At 41.4% G+C, this 23,342-nt stretch overlaps 1 protein-coding gene across 1 annotated transcript in view; it reads right to left on the minus strand.

Annotated features, from left to right (window-relative positions):
- Positions 1-700: 700 nt before the first annotated feature.
- The window catches only part of ANKRD50 (ankyrin repeat domain containing 50), a 39,933-nt gene continuing 17,291 nt past the window's right edge, over positions 701-23,342 (minus strand). The window contains exons 3-5 of the mRNA XM_066547915.1: positions 18,236-18,465; positions 5,927-9,474; positions 701-3,695 (exon numbers count right to left, since the gene is read on the minus strand). Coding sequence (XP_066404012.1) covers positions 5,930-9,474; positions 18,236-18,465 — 3,775 coding nt within the window. The 3' untranslated portion in view covers positions 701-3,695; positions 5,927-5,929. The remainder of the gene's footprint in view (positions 3,696-5,926; positions 9,475-18,235; positions 18,466-23,342) is intronic.

Consider the following 23,342-nt stretch of genomic DNA (forward strand, 5'->3'; position numbering starts at 1 on the left):
CTTAACAAAAGAGGGTCAAAAATTGCTGTGAGAAACAACAGAAATCCACAGAAAACAAGTCAGCAGACAATGACAATTTTGCCATTCACCTAATCTCAGGAACCAGTCGAGCTGTGTGAACCAGAATACCTGGGGGAGAAACCTGAAGCATCATTTGCAGAAGGCACAGCCAAACTCCTCCTGCACACTCAAAAAGCCTCTGCAGAGAAATCATGGTGGCTCTACGATCTGAAGAAGTGAGACAAGATCACAAAGGGTATTATTATTGCAAGGACCAGAAAACTTCTCTCCCCTACCTTTTCTAGTAACACATTCAAGAAAAATGAGTAGCCACCCTCAGTAAGAGAGCTTTTGCTTAAGCTGAAAATACTGTAGAGAAACACTCATCAAGGCAATAATTAACAAAACCCATTTGAACTTGTCAAGAACTTACAGCAACTGAAATAGTTAATTTATTGGCCCTTGTGGTATTTACAGTACATAATGGTCACTTTAAAGAGAAGGACATGCAGCAAATCTTCTCCTGCATATGCTCAAAGCCACAGGAATTAATGCCAGGGTCTGAGGTTGGCTAGCCTGGGCTGCTTACTGGAAACACACATCACCCTTCACTTAGTACTACATGAAAGTTAATCAAGTTTAATAACCTTTTCCTGAAATGTCCCAGGAAATGAGGTAGAAAAATTAAAACAGTTAGATGTCTGCTGAAAAGCAAATATATTTATTATGCACTTTAATATACACAGGGATTTTCGCTTAATATAATACAAGGAATAAAATAAAAATTTTACAATGTGAAATTCATTCAATGTACATTAAAGGCTATTTACAACCCACTCCAGGAAAAAACAGTCTATCTGCAAACCAAGTTAACTGAGGAGTTCAGATGGCGAATATTAAGCATAACAGACATTTGCATAGCAGAGTAACTGAGGAGGGAAAACACCTTTTTAGTTTTAAAGAAATGGTAATGTTTTCAATACTGATCACAGAGAAGACAAAAATGCATCAATTGTGCCTCGGTATCTCTTAATGCATTTCTCTCCAGATGAGTTTTTCCACATGCACACAGTATTGATATCCATGTCCACAAAACAGTCTTTTTCCCCAGCTCTCCCATCAAGAATTTTGGATGTCTTGTGGAGATGACCTTGGAAGGACCAGCGAAATGGGATGAAGAGAAACAGGATTGCTGTTTTATTCAGGTTTTTTGGGTGGTGAGAACTGCTGCCCTGGCAGAAGGAGCTGTGCTGAGTCACAGCTGCACCTCTCTGCTCACCTCCACTCCATTTACAGATGGGAAAGGGCAGGGCAGAGGGAACAATGGGGGAACAGCAAATTTGCTTGGCACACAAACCCCTCACAAATGGTGATGCTAAAAATCACACGCAACAGCAATGTGGAATTACACAGACCATCTGAGAAAATAGATGATTTAAAGCAATTCATGCCCTGTTCCAAAGGGATATTCAAATGTGGCAGAATTGTCATTCTGAAAACATTTTTGACAGGTCTACTTTCTGCTGATTTGGAGAGAGGGTTTCCCCAGTGACTGTTTCAAATGTAAATATTATTCACACAAAACCCACCAGACTATCTGTAAGTTGTGGCCCCTTGTGAAATTGGCCATATTTTTACGTCCTCTGTCCAAGGTGCAACTAATAACAACACAATAAAATTAAATAAATATAATCCCAATGACAGTCAAGGTCAGTAGAAAAAATGTTGGCATTCAGGGATCCCTTTCCACAGAACAAAACATACATCTAATCACTAAGGAAAGTCGTATTCTTGCACAGTATTGCAAATGTGCTGCTCTTGAGGTTTGGAACAAGTTTGCTGAGACCATTTTGGTACTTCCTCTTTTCTAAACCACTAACCCTCTTATGGCCATTCTGCCAGACTTCTGTTATGTTTATTTTATAATTGTCCCACGGGGACAAGAAATTCAATACATGAAACATTCAGAATAATCCATATTGCCGTGTGTCAGCTTCTAACATCTAATTTTACTATATGCTGAATGCCTGACTATAAAAGATGCTTTTTTGACATTTAGGGAAAAGCAAGTAAGAATGGAGGTGCAAGATTTAAAAGCAAAAAAGTATTCTGATGACAGTTGATCATAATGACCAGACATGGAGCCCTTCAGTGCCTCAGAATATGCACTACATCTACATCCAGGGGCCATTCATCAAAGTTTAAGGATCTAATTATTCATCTATGAAAAATAACCTCAGCTCTCCATCATCTTATTTCTGGAATGATCAGAATTAGAGTATGAAAAAGATGAAACCCAAGCCTTTAGAAGAAACACTTGCATACAAAAATAGGCTTATTTTCTAAAGAGCAAGGCTGTGTAATGCTGAATATAGTAGAATATAGCTTGCATTTGTAGGAGAATAGAACCCACTTGTTTTGTTTTATCACTTGCAGAACTGTGCAAGTAAGATGTGCACATTCGAAGGGAAAACTCACACTGCTCACTTTCACACCAGTGCCCTTGACTTTGCTCTCTTTCACACCAGTAAAACACCTCTGCTGTAAGAGCAGGAAACCAGCTTTCCCCTATCCATGGATGGGCTCTCCTGACTGCTGATTCACCGTGCTCCAGGTACAGAGACACGCTGGCTCTACCTAATCCCCGTGAAGCAGTAACCACATTCATGCAAGTTTGTGCTTTAAGGAGTTATTGTCTCAGGACAGGGCTAACTCAGCCACCTCTGTACTCCCCAGGCAACGCTGTCGCTGTGCTTTTCCACTGCACTCCTGCTGGGTATTCTCTCAGCCTCGCTCACAAAGGGTCTCTATTTTCCATGGTTTGCTTTACTGACATTCCCAAAAATAGTCCTTTACCTTGGAAAAGAGAAAGAGCTGTTTCTAATGTGTAGAGATATACAAGAAAGCAGGATCAGACCTTTTAGCACCTCAGACATACCCACATTAGTTACCTCATCACCGTAGCAATAACAAAGCCTATTGAAGACCAAGTGTCCAAAATTTGCCTATTGCATTCAGTGGTCCCAGTCTGCCATCCAGATTTGGTGCTATAGTACCAGAGAGTAGATTTTTGCCTCTTAAAAATCCCAAAGACACTGCAGGTGGTTGCAGTCCGACTTCTTTGCCACCACTGAACAGCAATTACACAGACAGAACACACAAGTACAGTATTTATAAAATACTGTTACAAGACTTGTAATTCTGGAGGGAACCTTTTGAAGTACACGGGGAACTGACAATACATGACAACAATGCAAATGTGACAAACTCGTTGCTTGTTTTCGTTAGCCACAGAAAAAGAAATACAAAAAAGCACTGCCTTTTCCATAACACAGTTCACTGTGGCACATGCACCTCTACCAAGCGATCTGGAATAGGAAATCGGAATTCCTGGTTCTTACCATTTTCAGCTGTGGTCAGGGAAATACAGCATATATCTTTCTGCAATTAAAAAAAGTGCTCATTCTGTGTATTAAATACAAAGTACACAAAATAAAATTTCGAAGCACAGAGGGTTATACTGAGAAGGCAGCCTGAAAATGTAGGCACGTTACAGTAATTAAGGTAACTGAACTGTAGGAATCACATTCTTGAATTTCTAGGTGGACTAAACAAGCACTGTTTGCTTTCATCCCAGCCAGCTGATAAATCATCGGGAGCAGAAGCGCTTCTGTTCACAGCATCATGGAATTGGCCTGGAAGTACAAAATAAAAACACTGAGCTTTGAAATAGTCTGTAACACAAACAGCACTGTCAGAAATGGAGATGTATCAATCCCCCCTAATTAAAGTCAAAAGCACACAATAACAACCTGATGAGGAAAAGTGCTTCCTGCCTAACCCCAGTCCTGTGATTGATTCCCTGTGCCCTCTGCCAACCCAAGCTCCTACAGAGTCCCCACCAACAGGAGAGCTTCCTGGAAAGGCTGGGAAGCAGCAGCCAGGAAAGCCATTCCTGTGGTGCTCCCATGGAATATTTCTGATGTGATTTCCCACAGGTGACTCATTTATCCACCAGTCAGGGAAATTACCCATTTTTCTGCTTGAGATTCAGCCAAAGAGGAGGTAAATTACAGCCTGTGCCAAGCAATTCATAATCCACACAGAATTGTTCTAAACTCCCATCTTTAAAGTGACGCCCTGGAAAGTGTCAAGAGAAAAGCAAAAGGAACCATTTGGTTATCCACACCTCATTTTTTAGCCATCTGCAAAACCAAGAACTTCACTGAGAGAAACCCTGAATTTTCAGTAACACACCATTTGTTCCAGACAAAGCAAAGCCAAATTTTAGTATTATATGTGGAATGTTCAGATTTCTTTATATGCTGATTATATTTTAAAATAAAGGAAGATGGACAAATTCACCCAAACCAGTTTTTTGATGACAGGTCAGGTCAGATGAATACATTCTACATCAGAACCATGCAATGGATTTACAATAAAAGTATAACATGAAAGCAAGCAGTGAACATCAGGTGGAGGCACGTAAGAGTTAGGAAATACAATCCTTAATTACACGTTTTAAAGCTTTACAGAAGCAGGAAAAATTACAAATAAATTCTAATCCTGTTTGGGCAAGATGTACTACTGTGGGAATCTGAAGTCCTTGTAACTTTTATGAAGACTTAAGGACTTTTCTCTCCCACCTGATGATTCCTCTCTATGACTGTTCCTGCTGTCCTGCCTCACAGCTCATCTGACCCTTTGGTAAAATTTGCATTTTACAAATGTGCAGGCTCTAGTGCAGGTGTTTCTGAAACACTCTATTGTTCCAAACATTTCAATTGAACCAAAATGCCAGCCCAACAGGGTCCTGCACAATATTCTATAGCTCTGCAATTCTCCATGGACCTCAGCCACGTCTACAGATATATTCCATTAAAATCAATTATTTCCAGGACATTTTGGGAAAATGCCTGTTTACATGTTTTTGACAGCTGAAGACCTTCCATGTGTGGATTCTGCACCACCTGCAACTGTCCTAGAAACACTCTGTCTCTGATGACCTGCAGCAGAACTGAGTCAGAACTGGCAAGAACATTCTTGTTCTAAGGAGCAGCAGCCTGAGCTGTCCAAAATGCCGCATTCATGCACAAAAAAAGGTTTTAAAAAATAAGTGAGCAAGCAATAAGAGGTGGGCAAGCCTCTTATTCTGCTTCTCTGAAATTCCAATAGAAAACATTAACACATTCCAAATGCCCTAAAAATCATACACCTCAACAGGAAGAGGGAGAAAAATAGAACTATTTTAGCTGACTCACTGGCAATTTATGTCTGAAAAGGAGACTTATAATTACTTTTTCAGCTTAAAATTCAGTATTGGAGAGGAGATGAGATATCTAAATGACCCCCACTGATTAAGAACAACAGAATGGTCAGAAAAGTGGTACTATAACATAGATTATATTCTTGCACTAAGAAAAGCCACCACTTTTATGGGAGGATTACCTTTACAGTAACAGAAATATAAAATCAGAACTTTAGAATATTATTTTATACTTATGCTTCACCCTTGAAATCCACATTCAGAGAAATGGCTGCCTATTACTTATAAGAACCTTCAGAAACTTTCTGAGGAGCATTTTTGTAAATAATGAAATAAAGACTGTATCTGAAAATATGAAGAACTGAAATTCTCATCTGTCCTTACATATGAAAATCAAATTCCAAATCGTTGCCACCTGAAACTCACTTATCAAAGACAGTGGGGCACAATTTGAGCAACTGAATTCAACAGACAACATGACAGTGATCCAATTCCTCTATGGCTGGTGCTTTTAAATGACAGCGAAGGAAATACTTGACAGGTAAAGATTTTAACATCCATCACGTAAGCAATTATGATGGTAAATGATAATAAAATGTAATCTTAGCACATTTTAAATGAAATGCAGGCATTTGGTTCCTTTGTGACTAAGTAAGTTACCTTTTACAATGGTGTTTCCTTCTTGTAGTTGAAGCTTGGGTCGCTACCTTCAATCTGAAGTTTTAAGGCTTGCTTAAGGCTGAGTTCTGTCTCTGCGGGGGGATAGCCTTCCAACACATCCTGATGCCCTCTGTCCTGCACTGTTCGTGGGACAGAAACCCTGCCAAGAAAAACCTGATTGCTCTGAAGATGGTAATTTGGATTTGTCATAATGCCGTTTCTCTTCTTCTGCTCCCCACTCTGTTGGTGAATCAGGAACTGCTGCTGAGATCGACCAACTTCTTGCTGAGCCGGAGGGACCAAAATCTTGCACTGTGGCTCTGGAGGCATTGATTTCAGTGGCATGCTTGTGCCAGATTTGGCAATAGGTACTCGTTTATCAAACTGAGTCATTTCATACTCTAGCACTTTGGGTTGGGAGGAACTACTCTGCTTTATTTTTTTTCCAGCTGACCCAGACTTGCTGGAGTTGTCTGTTTTGCCCCCTTTGTTCGCTTTAGTTGATTTCAAGCTAGGTTTCACTTGGCTCCATTCAAACTCGCTGCTGGGTGAATTGTGATTTTGACTCAAGGAATGAGTTGTGGAAGAAGGGGAGACAATGGACTGCCTGCTTCTGCTGCGTGGCAGGGAATGCTGCTGGATTTGCTCCGTGAAGGACAGGCTGTGGAAACTATCGATGGGCACCGTCTGAGCGGTGGCCGTCGAGGACGTGGTGCGGAGAGAGGAATTTTTGGAGCTTTTCAGGGAATTATTTGATAAAGATGACTTCTGACGGTCAACAGTAGAATCGGGAGACTCCGAAGGAGAACTGAAGGCGTGTGCAGGCCCATTGGATAATCCCCGCATCCCAGGCTGCACGTCTCCTCCAGTACTCCCTGAACTATTTGACTTCATGGTTAAGGACTGCATTTTAGAGGAGACTGATTGTAAGGGCTTCTGCTCCATTGTGTGGACTGGAGATGGAGTACAACCATTCAGAGTCGATGCACCATATTTTTCCAGTAATTTGATAATCTGGGAGTGTCCATTTTTGGCTGCAACCCGCATAGCAGTGCGCCCAAATTGGTCAGCGTGATTGGGATCAGCACCATGCTCCAGTAATATCTGGACAACGTCAATGTGCCCCTCTTGGGCTGCAATGCAGAGTCCAGTAGCACCTTGATTACAAGTGTGGTCGACCAGAGCCCCATGCTCGATGAGAAGCTGCACGACCTTCACGTGGCCTTGCCATGCAGCAGACTGCAAAGCAGATCTCTTCTCGTTGTCTGCAGCATTCACGTCAGCGTGGTACGTTATCAGCACCTGCACCATCTCCACATGGCCCTGCCAGCAGGAAACATGGAGTGCTGTTCTTCCTTCAGCATCGCTGGCTTCGACGTTTGCACCATTTTCTAAAAAATACTCAGCCATTGTAAGCTGGTTTTCTAATGCTAGGATATAAAGTGTCGGCCGGCCATCAGCATCTTTGTAGTTCACATCTGCTCCGTGGCTGAGCAGTAGCTCGACTATATCTCTGTGACCTTCTAAGGCAGCAACCCGGAGAGCGTTTCTCCCATCATAGCCTCTCTGATCAATGTTGGATTTATTTTCCAGTAACATCTGCACACAATCATAGTGACCTTCCTGTGCAGCTAATATGAAAGGTATCCGTCCATCATTATCAATTTCATTTGTTCTAGCACCTTGTTCTATAAGAGCTTCACAGATCAACCTGTGACCTTCAAAAGCTGCCATGTGCAAAGGTGTCCAGCCTGCATCATCTCTGTGATTTTCATCTAGCCCCCTGTCCAGCAGAGTCCGTACTACCTCAACATTGCCCTGCGCAGATGCTATGCTCAGGACTGTTCTACCTTCACTGTCGATGCTGTCAACAGCTGCACCCCAAAACAAGAGAGTATTCACCACTGAGGCGTGGCCCATGGAGGCTGCTGCCAGAAGCGGCGTCCGGCCGTTGTTGTCTGTGTGATCAACGTCAGCTCCTCCTTCCAGGAGCAGATCAACCACATCCACGTGTCCCTCATAGGCGGCCACCAGCAGTGGAGTCATGCCATCCTTGTCGCAGTGGTCGACTTCAGCCCCGCGGTCGATGAGGAGGCTGACCACCGAGGCGTGGCCCTTGCTGGCCGGCACGCAGAGCGCGGCCACGGACAGCGCCGTCCTCCCGTCCACGTCCTCGTGGTTCACCTCCGCGCCGTGGTCCAGCAGGTGCTCCACGATCTCCTTGTGCCCCATGTACGCAGCCGCGATCAGAGCCGTCCTGCCCTCGTTGTCGGCTTTATTCACTTCGGCCCCGTGCTGGAGCAGGTTCAGCACGATGTCCTCATGCCCTCCCCACGCCGCCGCCCTCAGTGCCGTCCGGCTGTCGGCGTCGGCGCAGTCCACCTTGACCCCGGCGTAGAGGAGCGCGGACACCACCTCTGTGTGCCCTCCCCAGGCGGCCGAGCGCAGCGCCGTCCAGCCGTCGTGGTCTGTGTGGTTGACGTTGGCCCCGCAGCCAATGAGGCAGTTGACCACCTTGGTGTGGCCCTGCCGGGAAGCCAAGGTCAGCGCCGTCTGCCCGTGGGCGTCTTCGATCTCCAGGTCAGCCCCCCTAGACACCAGCAGGTTGACCACGTCGAGGTTGCCGCTGTAGGCCGCGTTGGCCAGCAGCGTTCTCCCGTTGGAATCGCACTGGTTCACGGACGCGCCGTTGTCCAGCAAGGTGCGGATGGAGTCCTCCCTCTCCAGGGCCTGACGGACGATGCAAGACGTGCGGTCGTCTTCGCTGTTGACGTGAGCACCGGCCTTTACCAGCAGCTGTAGCACCTCTTGCTCTTTAGGAATTAAGGTTGACAGGGAGTCTTTGACAGGTGTGCCATTCCAGATCATCCACAAAGCCAGCTCTGAAGTTTCCAACTGCAAATTAGAATTAATGAGATGCAATGCAAACTCTTGAGCTTCTAAGGGCGTTAAATCCTTTGCTCGGCAGGTGTAACTCATGGCCAGCATTCTGTGTCCCTCTGCGGCGTTACACAAGTATTTCTGTGTGCAGTGCTTTACATCCAGCAACCACTCTGCAAAACTGTAATGAAACAAGATTTTTGTATTTCCAAGGCCATCAATAAGCACTTTGGACAGGACATCCAATTTGCGTTGAAAGTCCTCCATTGTCATCGTCATGTTTTTGGTCCACACCGCGTGATACAATTCTGGGGTGGTCAAGGGCCTGCAGGCTGCAAGAATTACATTAAGGATGGGCTGGACCTTTGCAAACTGTTTTCTCACAAAAAGTCTCTGACAGAGCCAAAGGTAGAGGCCATTTAATGTTCCTGGAATATCACGGATCTCCCGCAACATGATAAAATTCTCCACAACTCCATCTAGGACACGCTCCAGATACAAAAAGCAACCGCTGCTTTTGATGTGAAGCTGATTCAGCATTTCTGCTGTTTCCTTTGTGAGGTGTTGCCTCAGGGCTTCTTCCTGGTCCAAACGATGCAGAATATATTGCTGAACATCTTTCACAATGTAAGCCTTTCGGAGGTCATCCAGACTTATTTTTCGAAAACCTGTTGAGAGGAGAGAAAGTTGTAATTATTTCTGATCCAGCTCTGCTTAACTCAGTGTTCAAAGAAGACTAAATAAAAGCCAAGACATTTTTGGGTGGGGAACAACCACAATAAAATATTTTCCCCTGTAAACACAGTGAATATAAATTAATTATAATAGAAAAGTTTGATAATTAGATGCACTGTTATTGTCATCTATTATAAAAAAAAAATAGGTGCTATTAACAAAAATAATATTGAAAACCACTCTGAATTAGGCATTGTGTGTCTGCCTTGGACAATACTAAACACCTAAGCAAAACCATCAAAACTGCAACTGAAATAAGATTATTAAGTATTATTATATTATTAAAGGAGTAATCCCTTCTCCAGTGTGGTTAACAATGGAATTCTAAGTAATTTTCAGCTATTTAGCTTAAGACAATTTTTATGTATATTTAATTACAGAAGAGGGTATTCACACCTGCTGCATATGCATGATGAAATGCATATAAATTACTAACTTGACCACCACAGTCTCTTTTAAAAGCTTTTATGATACAGGAGAGACAATCAAAAATAGTTTTAAACATCTTTAGACTCTGCACACTGAAATTACCTACTTTTTCCAAGTGAGGACTGAGTTCTAGATAAACACCCCGGTTCTCAGGTAGGTGACTCATTGTATAAAGACATAGGTTCGCTCGTAGTCATATCTCTGTTTTTCCAGCCTCTTTACTCTTCGAGGAAAAAGGGACATTATTTCATGCACACAGAATGTGTCTGTCCCCTCCCCACTCAAGGAAAGGGACACCGTTCCCAGCAGCACGCGCAGGGAAGTTCCCTGCGCTGCCTTAGGACTCTCGGGAATGGGGCCGAGCCCAGGCAGAGCTGTGTGGATACAGGGCTGCCTCTGCCATCTCAAACATTTGCTCTGGTAGGGCCAAGGTAAGCACTTGATGAGGACCTGCCCTCCTTCATTAATGACACACCGCGTGTTCGAACGCTGCCCTTGCGGAAGTTACGGGAAAACCACAGAGGTCACGGAGGCAGCGGCTCCAGTGACCGCGTTTCAGGCCAGAACTGCACCTCACCTCTCCAGGGACAGCTTGTCATCCCTTCCTTACAGCCAGCTCAGCTAGTCAGGCACAAAACCAACTGCTCTTCAAACCAAAGCTAAGTTACTAATCTCTAAATTATACCGAAGGAAAAGAAACCATAGATCGATGTGTTCCATTCAATTCTAGCCCCATCTCCACAGAAAAAAAATCGTTTTAAGAGAGCCTCTGTAGGATGCTGCTTGTAGATCTATGTTTTTATTGTACTTAAACGCTCTGTGGATCACACTGCTCAGTCTCTGACAGCAAATTCAGGCTGGTAACAGAGCTGTGGTTTTTGCTGCCCAGTGGCTTCAGCAGAGGTTCTGAACGTCCTGTTAAGGTCACCCTGTTAATTGTTTAGTCTACATGTGCACTGTACAAACACCACAGATGAGAACAGAGAGGCCAACTATGGAAGTGTTACTAAAATATATCTGCTTCCCTTAGTAATTATGGAAGCACTACAAACAGGACTGAACCAATAGAATACCTAAAACAAAATCATGCTTCTCCATGAAATGAAATCACTGGAGAGGACACTTTTGCACAGTCAGTTCAGAGGATAAGACTACACAAGTGAGATTGACTACTTGAAGATTTTATAATCAAAAGGCCAGAAACAAGAAAGATTATTTTCTCCATTCCAGAGGCTTCTTTTTTTTTTTTGGCTCTAAAAGGAAACACAGAAACAGCTTTATCCACCATAATGTGCCACAAATTCAAGTAATGTCCTTACCTGACTTGTAGGATGGCATAATTCATTGCTTTACTATGTATTTTAATAAAATATTCTCTATGTAACTTTGTGAAGCCCTTAATTCTTGCACATAACCCAAATAAAAAACTTTGCTGAGTAAGAGCAGACAGTGCCCTGTGATTGTGCAGATCCCACGCTCCCACTTGAAGTGAAAGGCTGTTTCTAGGTCACGATCCTTCGGAAGACACAGAAGTGAAAAAGTAACACCAAAGCCATTGCTTGGTGCACAGTCACATGCATCCAAGGAGCTGTAATTAGGGACAAGTGTCCCTCTGCCTGGCTCATGTGTGCAGAGGGAACAGCTCTGTTTTGCTCAATCTGGAGCAAACACAGCCACCCTGCTCACTCACCTTCCCCTGAACTGCCCTGCTTCGCCTCACACAGATCTGTCCCCGTCTCTTGGCTCAACAAGAACAGGCAGGGAGATCTGCAAAATCATTCTCTATGTCTTTAGACCTAAGTGACCCTGCTCACAAAATCCCCAACATCTCACATTAATCCCATGCCCACATCCTGCCTCCCAATATATACCTGCAAACGTAAGCTATTTTTATTTTTCCATGGTTTGTTTTTTGAGCAGTGGATTTCATTTCCCTGCAATGAGAAAACCCCCGATGGACTGGCACAACAGCAATCCTGAGATTTCAGCTGATGTTCAGTGTTGCCTGACTAATGATTACACATCACCTCCCCTGACTCCCAGCCTTCCCAGGAAAACTTGCAGTGATAACTGTTTAAGCGCCTCTGTCTCAGTCTCTGTATCTCTGCTTCAAAAACAAAACACTCTTGCCTGTCTTGCAAGCATTCTTTGAAAGAAAATTTTCATTTTGCTTCCCAAAATGGGTGGGAAAGTGAACAAAAAAAACCCTAAGCCCTCCAAACAAAAAAAGTAAAAAAGGAATGGTTTGTATGTTTGGCATTTGTTTTTTCCCTTTAAATGATGTATCAGTACCCAGAGAAGCTGTGGATGCTCCATCCCTGGAAGTGTTCAAGGCCAGGTTGGATGGGGCTTTGAATAACCTGGAAGGTTGTCCTTGCCCATGGTAAGGGGTTGGAGTGAGATGATCTTTAAGGCCTCTTCCAACATAAAACATTCCAAGATGATCTGATTACTTTATTCCATACTAGAGCTAAAAATATTACCCTGATCTGTTCTTACCTGAGATACACCAAATATCTAAGCACTTCAGACAGGTAAATAAATTTCAGAAGGCTTCAGAGCAGTTTTAAACTATTTGATACATATTAATGGAAGCCAAAAATTGCTTTTTTTTCCTTTTTCTGCAGTATTTCCATACATTCTTTGTTAATGAGATCCTATATATTGTATCTGAAATTAAGCTTGGACAGCAAGAAGCACACTACACTCATACAGACCTTCACACATCCCAGGGATAAAACACCCTTTAAGGGCTGGGATTAACAAACTGCCATTGTAGCAGACTTTTGGACATGAAACAGGATATTAATTTTAACCACTGCATCAGGCCATACCATAATAAGCAAATAATTCAAAAGAAGCCTTATAGATAGAACTGAATTTTTTAAAGTCTGAATTTTTTGTTGCTAGCTTGAAGAAGGAAAACAAAGCTATGTTTTTTTCTCCCCAAATATCTGCTTAAATGAAGTCATTTTACATTTCCAAACAAAGCTCCTGCAAACTTGCTTTTCAACCCTGCTCCATACAATAAGTCACTTTGATGGACAAGAAGTACCAAAATACTAAGAGAAAGCTCATTTTGTTTCAGATGCATTCCCATGAACTACTTAAGCTCAGCAAAACAGAAGTTACAGTAGACAGAACTTGCAGTCCCATGACCATGCTTCTTGCATTGTTAAAATTTTTCTTACAACACATCACTTTCAACCCAATGGGAGCTCCAATATGGATTGTTCTAATTTATTACATTTCTGGCAGTTCTGTAAACAAATCTGTTCCAAATGTATTCCTTGGCAAGACCTAGGGCCATTCAAAAGGGGGAAAAATTATCTTGGTTATAAATAGTTTTATAGCATGTCAACCTTTTCATACTTTAATAGGAAAAAAGCTATTAACTAGCAAGTTTCAATACTTAAAAATATCCTTCCACTTTCATATCTTTAAATGGATTTACATAAGCACGTAACTGAAGTTTAAAATGCATTTTGATGTATTTAACTGAATTGTAAGCTTTAGAGAAATCCAAATTATTACAAACATGGCAGTAATTTGGCATTAATAATTTATGCTGCTGATCTAAACCCGTACTGAATTAGGTACTTCTGTGGCCATTTAGGCACACCTGCTCAAAGAGAATAACTTATCCAGCAGAGTAAAGGGCACCTGGAGACTCAGGCAGCACACTTAGCTTTCAGTGCATTTGCAGTATATTGTGCATTACAAATTTCTCTGCCTCTTCTGCAGGTGCTACGAGACACTGAGGCTGAAATCTGCTGCTCTCACTGGTCCGTGTCACTGCACAGAAGTTTATTGAATTAGATCTACAGGTAATAGTCCATTTAAAACAATTTAGTCTTCCCTCTTTAATTACAAGGCAATTAAACTCCAAGTTCACACACAACTTTTTACAAGGAAATATGAAATTCCCTAGTACAATGCTTTCAAAGTGGTAATGAAAAGAAAGGACACGGTAATTAAAAGCTCCCTATATTTTCCCAAGCATTCTAAAGAATTTTTCTTCCCAAACCCCAAACTTAAACAAGAAATAAACCTTTTCAAAGCTTCAATATTATAAAAGTAAATTTTACAACCACATAAATATATAGTTTATCTTTTACAGTAAGAATCCAACTCCCATAAAGACTTCAAAGAAACATGAAATCGCCCAAATAAATTCCAACCTACAATGAAAAATTAGAGGACAACTTAGATTTTTTTATTTTGGAAGCAATCTTTCCTGAAGTAGTCTCATGCCATTTATTTTCTGGAATGGCAGAAAGGTTCAGCTTCAAATCTGACAACTGATTTGCTTTGGGGATTCAGCAACAGAATTACCTGAGTAGCTCTAATCACCAGACAGAGAGGTTTCTGAGAGAAGCTGCACTGTGATTTTTTACTGCATTTCTCTAAAATTTTCACAATTTTGCCAATTTTAATTTTTTTTTTTTGGAAAGGCTGTAAGGAAAACAACCCTCTGCATCTATTCAGACATTTAAACAGCAGAAACATGAGAAAAAACATGTTCCTGAGATTTCCCATCAAGAACAAATTCAGATAAATACCAACTCCTAAAAGTTCCTGTCTGTCTCGAACTGAATGACAAATAAAAGGATGAGTGAAAAATGGATGACATTGTCAGTTCCTGCCTATGGACAAGTGAGTGAATGGACCTTAAAAGCTGCCTCTGAGGTTAAACTGAACCCTTTCACCGCTACTTTCAGTTTTTTATTGAATTTTCCAGTATCTTTCTGGTATTTGCCATTAACTTCATGAGAACTATGGTTCCCTGAGATGTGACCCTGCATAGGTTGTGCTGCCTCATGCGTGAGAAGGAATTCTTCAGAAGAATGTCAGTGTTGAACTGAGGGGTATAATCAAGCCACATGCCACAGATACTTGATTTATGTGTCTAGCAAAAAAAAGAAGAAATTAGGTAAATGCCTATTAAAAAAAGAAGCCTTTTAAAACCATTTGTACATATGCACTTTTTCCTATTTACCTTTATGCTGTTAATGAGAAATTATCTGCTGTTCACTCCAACTTATTTTTGTCAAATTGCCTGATTTTAAAATGCCTCAAATTCTCCAACTACTGTGAGGGATTTTCAAAACAGGTTTTGAAAAGCATGACTCCTATGCTTTCAAGTTTTAGTCTCATTGTAGAAAAAGCATTAGAATTAGCTCATTAGCTAAAAATGAAAAAAAAAAGTAATTTTTTGTGGCACATTTTATGCTCTGTGCCACTTTCATGTTGGAAAGGCTGTGTTGATGTAGCTGCTTGAGTGCCCACACTTGGAGCCAAATGTTAACAAATGATGATGTGGGAGACAACGTGGATAACTATGGGTGCAAGACAAAATTGTTAAATTTAGGGGAAAAGCCATTAGGAAAAGCAAGCAGGCAGCATGTGGCAGTTGGTGACAGAGCATATGAAGAGAAGGCAGTAATCTGTCCCTCTCCTTTTTTAACTCATTTGGCATTTGCTCACTGTGGAGGGTGACCGCAGACTCAGCCAGACATCATCTCACATTTGGTTCTTATTTTTGAGGTTGTCTCTGTAGCCACAAGAGGCAAAACTTTTTTTTTTCCTTTTTTTTTTTTTTAAATTAATGAAAGCTGAGAATCTGAGCAAAGGGGAAAAATCCCTAGCACACTGTGCTACTACAGAATCTGGGAATACAGAAGGGCCCAGAGCACAAGCTGCAGCAGATGCAGGCACGGCTATTCGGTTTTCATAAATAAGTTGCCACCAGAAGTGAAAGAACAAAGAGGACCAGAACAAACACCCCTCCTCCTTTTCTCATTCTTAAGAGTGCTAGATTATTCACCACTGGCAGCCTCAGGATGTCAGTGGGTAAGAAAGACTGGACTCTCTCTTCCATGTCATCACTATTTTTGGCTCAGGAGCTGCTTGCACAACTCCCATCTGTACTGCACACCCAAAAAAGAGCATCATCAGGATAAGGCCACTGCAGCAAGCCTGCTTCCAGTTATTGAGAACACTTTGCTGACATGAGAGCTAAACCTATTTGTCAGACAGATTCAGAAGAATTTTTCACTGAATGAAAATTCTACGTGAAAACAGATACAAACTCACTGCAAACAAATTAATACTGGTCAATGTATATTTCATACCACACTCCAAAACTTCTTTAACAGAAAAAACTACAGATGTGACACATTTTCTTAGTAAGTTCTGAAAGGATCCCAATCTCTCTCACCAAGTTACAGTGCAACTGATTTTTATTTGGTCCAAATACTTATTGTTGATCTCCACTTCTGCCTGCCCACCAACTAAATAGAAATAGCTTTAAAAACTGGCTCAGCTAAAAGTAAACGTTCAAATACCACAAAGGAGGAGAAGAGTGTGCCCCAGTAGAAGAGTGAATGTCAGTCAATCCTTTGCAGGCCAGAACCCAAAAAGAAATCCACGTTATTTGCAGTTTTACAACACCAAGTTGCACAGTTTCTGAAGTTAACAGAAGCTTCAGCCACGCTCCTCATATATCCTTACTACACCTTCTGCAAACCTGAATATTGGCTGGTAACAGGAAAACCCTCCAACAGTGAATTAAATGGGCAGCCAGCACATTGGCTGTAATGTCACATTTTCCTTTCATACTGGCAAAACCACAATTGCCTCCAAACAGACCCTAAAATTTCTTCTCAATTTATATCCAATTCTTTCTTTGCTGTACCTTTTCCACAGTGAAGATGGGATTATAGTATCACACACCAATTTCCTTTATGCTATTCATCAAGTCATACTCTGTGGAAATGAAAAATTAACTCACTGGAATTAAATTTATTTTAAAGGCATATCCATTAGTTCTGCTGATTTTTCCTGTCAGGAATTCCATCTGGAAATATACTTAAAAGACAACAGCAATTTTTTAGGGCTAGTCAGAAACGCTGTACGATTCAATGGAAAAGAAACAGGACTGTTTTGAGAAAGTCTTGCCTGGTTTTTTGGCAATAACAACATATCTAATCAGCCAAACTCCAAAACTAGTCCCATAGGAATGCCTGAAGGAACCCTGTGAAGCCACCTCAAAGTTTCTTTTATTTGTCACATACTCCCAAATACCAGTCTTCATGTCTGCCTCTGATTAATCCAGTACTTCATTCCAAAGTGCAATTATCCCATTGACCTTCTGCCACTGTGGCAACGAGCAAGCCTATGGGTCTAAGTTCTATAATCACATTTTTTGTCCTAATTGTGTCCTTAATACACACAGGCTTTATACATAGGCCTGGAATCCAGTCCAGATATTGCCTTTTATTAAATTTCAGAGAACTTCCAGTAACAATGTCATTACAGTGAAGAAATGTTCTCATGACACAGTACAGCCTGGACGAAGAAGCTGTAAAATTTTTTTTTTTTTACTGTGCAACCTTTGCCAAAAGCACAGTCCAAGAATTCACATCTACATTGTTCCTCTCTCCAATTTCACCTTCAGAGATTATTACCCACTTTCTGCAAACATGGGGAGAGATTGTAATGGCAGATGAAAGGAAAAGCTTCTGAGGTTGTAAGGAATGGGTGTATGCAGCTGAAATACTTCTGCAGTTACACATCACCTATGCTGTTTGAAGCTTCCTAAAATGAGCAAAGCAAGAGGAATTCAAGACACTGAAGAGAACATGGATGCTTTGCAAAGATAAAATTTAACTCTAAAATGTTTGGATTTAAGCTTTCCATAGTCCTTGGGAAACAGGGATGTCGCCATCATATTTTCTGAAAAATACCTTCACCAGGATTTCTCTCCTGGGAAGCTGAGAAGCGTCAGAGAAAAAGGGAAACAATATTATCTCATTTGCTTCTCCTGTGTTTTGCTGCTTTGGAATGTGGTTGGAGATTGTTTATCTAACCTGTGAATTGTTGTGACTTAATGATCAATCATGGTCAGGCTGTGTTGGGACTCTGAAGAGTCACGAGTTTTTCATCAGCATCTTGTTAAGCCTTCTGTCTGTTTCTTTTCTCTATTCCTTAGCATAGTTTAGTATAGCATTCTTTAATATAATATAATACCATAAAATAATAAATTAGCCTTCTAAGAACATGGAGTCAAATTCATCACTTCCTTCCTGCCACGGGGGACCCTGAAAATACCACAGAGGGATGTGTGTTTTTTACAATTACTATTTTTGCTATTGGCATTTTTTTTAGAACTAAGCATGCAGCAGCGCTTTCCACCATCCCCAGGGCTGGTAAATACAACATCCTAGGTACAGGTCCCAAACAATTCCTGTGCTCTGTGCTCACCTGTAAACATTTTTGTAACAGCTTTACTCTGCTTGCGGGCAGAACACAGGAGGAGCAGCCAGGGAGGGAAGAACTCGAAGTGGCTGGCCAAAATCTCTGCTATTGTCCCAGACAAACTTGTGGAAGTCTGTTCACCCTCAGAAACGTTACAGCCCTCATCCACCGAGTCCACCAGCATGAAGAGGCTCTGCTGAGGGGGCTTCATTCCCAAGAGAGGCAGCAGAATGCACCTGGAAGGAACACAGCACAAAATCGGTGTTTTAAATGCACTTAACAATACATTGACTGTCACACAGGGCATCCAGGGTAAAGCTATGATCAACTTCAACTGAAAAGTTACTTTTGGAAAATTGCTACCATGCAAAATATTGAGGTAGACTAAACTAAAAGAAATACTTTGAACAGGTAGTGATGTAGTTCTTTCTTAGGCACTATTATTTTTCATGAACTTCTAATTTATAACAGTGCTTTAAAATTATGTAATAGTGTTCAATTAGAAGACTTGGAAAAACATTGCTTCACTAAGAAGCTACTTGGCCTAAAGCCTAAGAACTTCACTACTGTTGTCTCTGCCAAAGCTGTTGCTACTGCTTATCAGAAACTAATAGCGAACAATAGCTGGTCATGAAAGAAAAATCTGAAAGACACAGGAAATATCAAAGCTCAAAGAGTTCAAGTCAGAATGAATAACACTATTACAAAGAACAGAATTTCTGCCATACCTTCACAAATAAAATGCAAATTAGTAGCAGACTGAGGCATTTGGTAGTGACTTTGATGTATTAGCTTTTATTTATATTGAAGTTGCCAAGCTCCTGTTACTGGGAAAGGATTATCTGCATCCTTGGGATGCAGCTCTAACAACACATCTGATTGTGTGGCTAAAAATTTCAAGTTTGCATGTACTGTTGCTCTCTTTACCAGGTGGTTCTTAAAAATGTACCTCACTACATTTACATGTATCTTTAAATAGCACTACATAACCATCATGCATCTATTCAGTATTTCCACACTACACTACTGTTTTTTTGGGAAACTTCATAGTGATTTAGGCCTGTAAGTCTCACTGACTAAATTATCTTTAAATACACTTGGCAAGTAAACTTTGACTTTATAGTATAAGGATTTGGAAAATGAAATGAGGTGAGAAAAATACATATCTGACAGTTTACTCTCTTGTAAATTTGCTGTTTGCACATGCCCAGAAGGCATACCCATCATAAGTATTTTTTGTTTTACTCAAGACCATAATAACCTTTTTTCATTTGTTTTACTGAACAAATTTACCTTCAGAAGACTTTGGTCAACACATTATCACCTACCAAGCATTCAAATGGGAATACAGGAAAACCCTGCCTGTTAATGCAAGAATTTAACCCATTCAGAAATTATTCATAAGCCTTGTTAGGGGGAGGTTTGTTATTTTCTGGTTTTCTGACAGAGAAAAAAGCAAAATGGAAACAGTGGTGCACTTTTCACGTCTGACAGTAACAACAGAATTTAGCAGAACCGACTAGAGGGGAAATCTCCCAGAGGTATAAAAAGGAAGTACAGGATACCTGTGATCTAAAAATATTCAGTATTACATGGATCTTAAAACATGGCCTCCCCTCCTTTTCTTTTTCAGAAGCACAAGACTTCTGGAACTCTTTGGTAGTTCCCCAGCTAGGTACTCCTTCAGAGGATGCCTGACTTCCAGCTGAAATCACTGCCCACTAGGCTGGGAAGTTAAGCAGCTACCAATTTACAGAACAGGAAATTAAAGTAGCCACGAGGTTGAAATTACTTTCCCAAGTGATGCCAATCCCACAAGGAAAGGAGGCAGTTGGAAATGACCACATTTTCCACCCCTTCCCCCACCAAAATGCTGCCTTGCCCCCTCAGCTATTTGTGTCAAGGCATTTTTCCTGCAACATTTCTTTCCCTATCAAAACTAATTTTCTTCTCACATAGTTCTCTGTATGAAATTACTTTTTGAGAATGAATGTTACTATGAGATATGAAGAAATGGTAATGGTTATTTTAAATTAAAAATCTCACTTAAAATCCATGTGACCCTAACAAAATGCCTACGAAATACCTTAGGAGCATCCAGGAACATTCTTGTGTCAGTTTTTACCTGTTGGGAACACCATCAAGAAAAGCAAACAGTCTTGTCTGGGAAAGATTCCCAAATCACTCTGCCTCCAAACAGGGCTGGAAGCACATGTCCAAGGAATAATGTAAGCACTGGGCAAGCACTAGGAGACCAAATTTTACCATTATTCTCAGCCACCACTGCTTCCAGGGACTTTCTGAGATCCAGCCTTTGCATTTAACATCCCTTAACTGACCACACTTCCTTCCACAGGTCTGTCCAAGTCTTGTAGGAACTGGTTTAAAGCTCTGCCACTCACAACAGCAAGGCTGTCTGCAGCTTAGATGCACACTGCATGAAATAACCCTCCCTTTTGTGGTTTAAAAACCAACATGTCCTTGTTCCATTTGACATTCTTCAACTTCTCACTGGAAGGGGCAGTCAGCAATAATGTCATATTCCCACTATCTATGCCATTTGTGCCACAGCCTCTCTGAGCTATTGTTTGCCAGGCAGACAAGTCCTAGCATATTGAAGCTGCTCCACAAAATGCTATTCCACAGCCCCTTGTCTCCCTGTGCTCTGCTTCTTTCCACTTCACCAAACTTCTACTTCTGAATCTTAACATAATTTAAATTCCACTAGGAAAAATATATGCACATAAGAAATGAGGCACAGTGACTTCTCCCAGCTTAGAGCAATATTAATAAAAGTGTGGCATTAACAAGATATTGATCAGGCTTTCTCTTTAAGTGCCCTTTGAAACTGTTTGACAAAATTCTGTTCTTCTGAGACACTTTACATCACAAGTTCAGAGCGGATGCCAAGGAACATAGCGGCGAAACTTTTTGGGAAGCGCTGTGCTCATGTACCAGAAGCCCCATTATGTGACAGCCAGGGGATCAGCCCCAGACAGCACAGGGCTAGGAAAGGCAGGTCCTGCCTGAGCAACCTGATCTCCTTCTAGGACAGGGTGACCTGCTCAGGGGACCAGGGCAAGGCTGCGCATGTCATTTACCCAGACTTCAGCAAAGCCTCTGCCAGCGTCACCCTCATCACCCTCCTGGCCAAACTGGCTGCATGGTGGAGTCTAAGGAGAGGTGGGCAAGGGAGTTAAACCCAGCTGGGGGCAGGTCACAGGTGGCATTGCCTGGGCTCAGTTTTGGGGCCGGCTCTGTTTCTTTATCGCTGATCTGGACAGGGGCACCAAGTGAACCCTCCCCAAGTCAGTCTCTTGTCCCGAGACATGGTTTAGTGGTGGACTGGGCAGTACGGGGTCAGTGATCTCAGAGGTCTCTTCTACACCATCCTATGAGTCTGCGTTTGCCTCCATAACAGGACTTAGTAATTCCACTCCCCTACCATTTCTTGATTACACAGGAAAATAACATAAATCAACACGGAATTAACAAGGTCTTTAAGAGCACTTCCCTCAAGGGTGATTCATCTACAGATTGTTGTAACAGATTGCTTAATTGCAGAGTGCCTCTCAAAAGATTGGAAGTTGATTTTCTTTACCTTCTGAAAGGGTAACAGCTTTATCTTTACAACTTTTATATTTAATATATTTATAAAAGTGGTGATCATTAAAAAAGCCCCAAGTTAACCTGGATATTTGTAAAAACACAAAATCTCCAGAGAAAACAGCACGATTAGGTATTTTAAAAGATGGAGTTCATTTTAATGGCCATCTAATGACTTACTTATGCAGAGCAATGATGTTTTACATGCTCTGCAGCAAACAAGAATTCCTCAGAACAATGAGCCATCCCAGAGAATTCTTCAGGATTGCTACTGAGTTGACTCAACCCATGCAAACATGATTTTCCACACATGGAAGGAATATATACAAACCATGCTGAAGTTCTGCTTATGGCTGGCCTTGAGATTTTGATTGGATCCACAAAAACACAAAGACACAACAGAACAGAGCAGAAAGACAGCGGCGCTGTCCACAAAAGCTGAAAGGAGTCACAGAGGAGTGCACATACTTGTTTAAAAAGAGAAAAAAAAGAATAAAGGAAACACATTGCCAAGTGGCAATTAATGAGTGGCTCTAGGGGCAAAAGAAATCATAATGTGTTCCTCATACTTGACTGTCTCTGGTGTATAAAAAAGCTATGCCCCACTTAAATTGGGAATGCAGCATCCTAGAAGGGCTCCTGTTTCTCTACCCAGCTGTCAGCATTCTCTACTGACAAACACACAGAACAAGGGTATAAAAATCATCTCCTAAGCAGGCCAGAAGACACAGGGCCAGAAAAAAAAAAACCCAAAGAAAAACACAACCACTACCCCTGATTTGTCAGACTCCAAGTGCTGCTACTTTTAGCAAAGCATGACATGCTTCAAATTTTATGACAGAAATGACATACTTGGAAATCTGCTGTACTACTACTACTACTGAGCTCTTACTTCTCCTTTTCTAAACAGTGTAACAATGCTTTAACAAAGTGCTTCTTGGGACACCTCCCAAGGGATTATATCTTAATATTTCCAATTTGTAGTCTCCAGAAGAACCATCCCAGAGGTCTGCATCAGGAATTTACAAACTATTCTTTCCAAAGAAAGTTCATAAAGAAGCAGACATCGTTACTCCACACAGCCTCCTCCTGCTTTTTCCCACGTTTCTACACCAGATTCCTTGAAGAAATTCACCAGCTATTTGTCATATTCCTGAACCCTGCATATTGATCAGGAATATGCCTCTGTAGATATTGGATCGATGTCTTTGTGATTATGTATTTATATATAAAGAGTTTAACAATACTTGGTGTATAAGAAAATAATTCTCCAAGCACTCATCTCAATCTTCAGAAAAGCTAACAAGCATCTTCCTTCTTATAAGTGGTTTACAACATATCACAGCCCTTCACAATGTGATTTTTAAGAAATTTACTTCCATTTATGTTGTATTGGCAAAAACTGAAAATAAAGTGCACAGTGAGACTGTAAATAAGCCAACTATATTTAGATAATGTTGTGGCAATTTTTGCCAGCAACATAAGAAGCAGTGGGATTTTTGCCTGA

Source organism: Molothrus aeneus, chromosome 4, assembly GCF_037042795.1.
Source record: "Molothrus aeneus isolate 106 chromosome 4, BPBGC_Maene_1.0, whole genome shotgun sequence".
In the NCBI taxonomy this organism is placed as follows: domain Eukaryota; kingdom Metazoa; phylum Chordata; class Aves; order Passeriformes; family Icteridae; genus Molothrus; species Molothrus aeneus.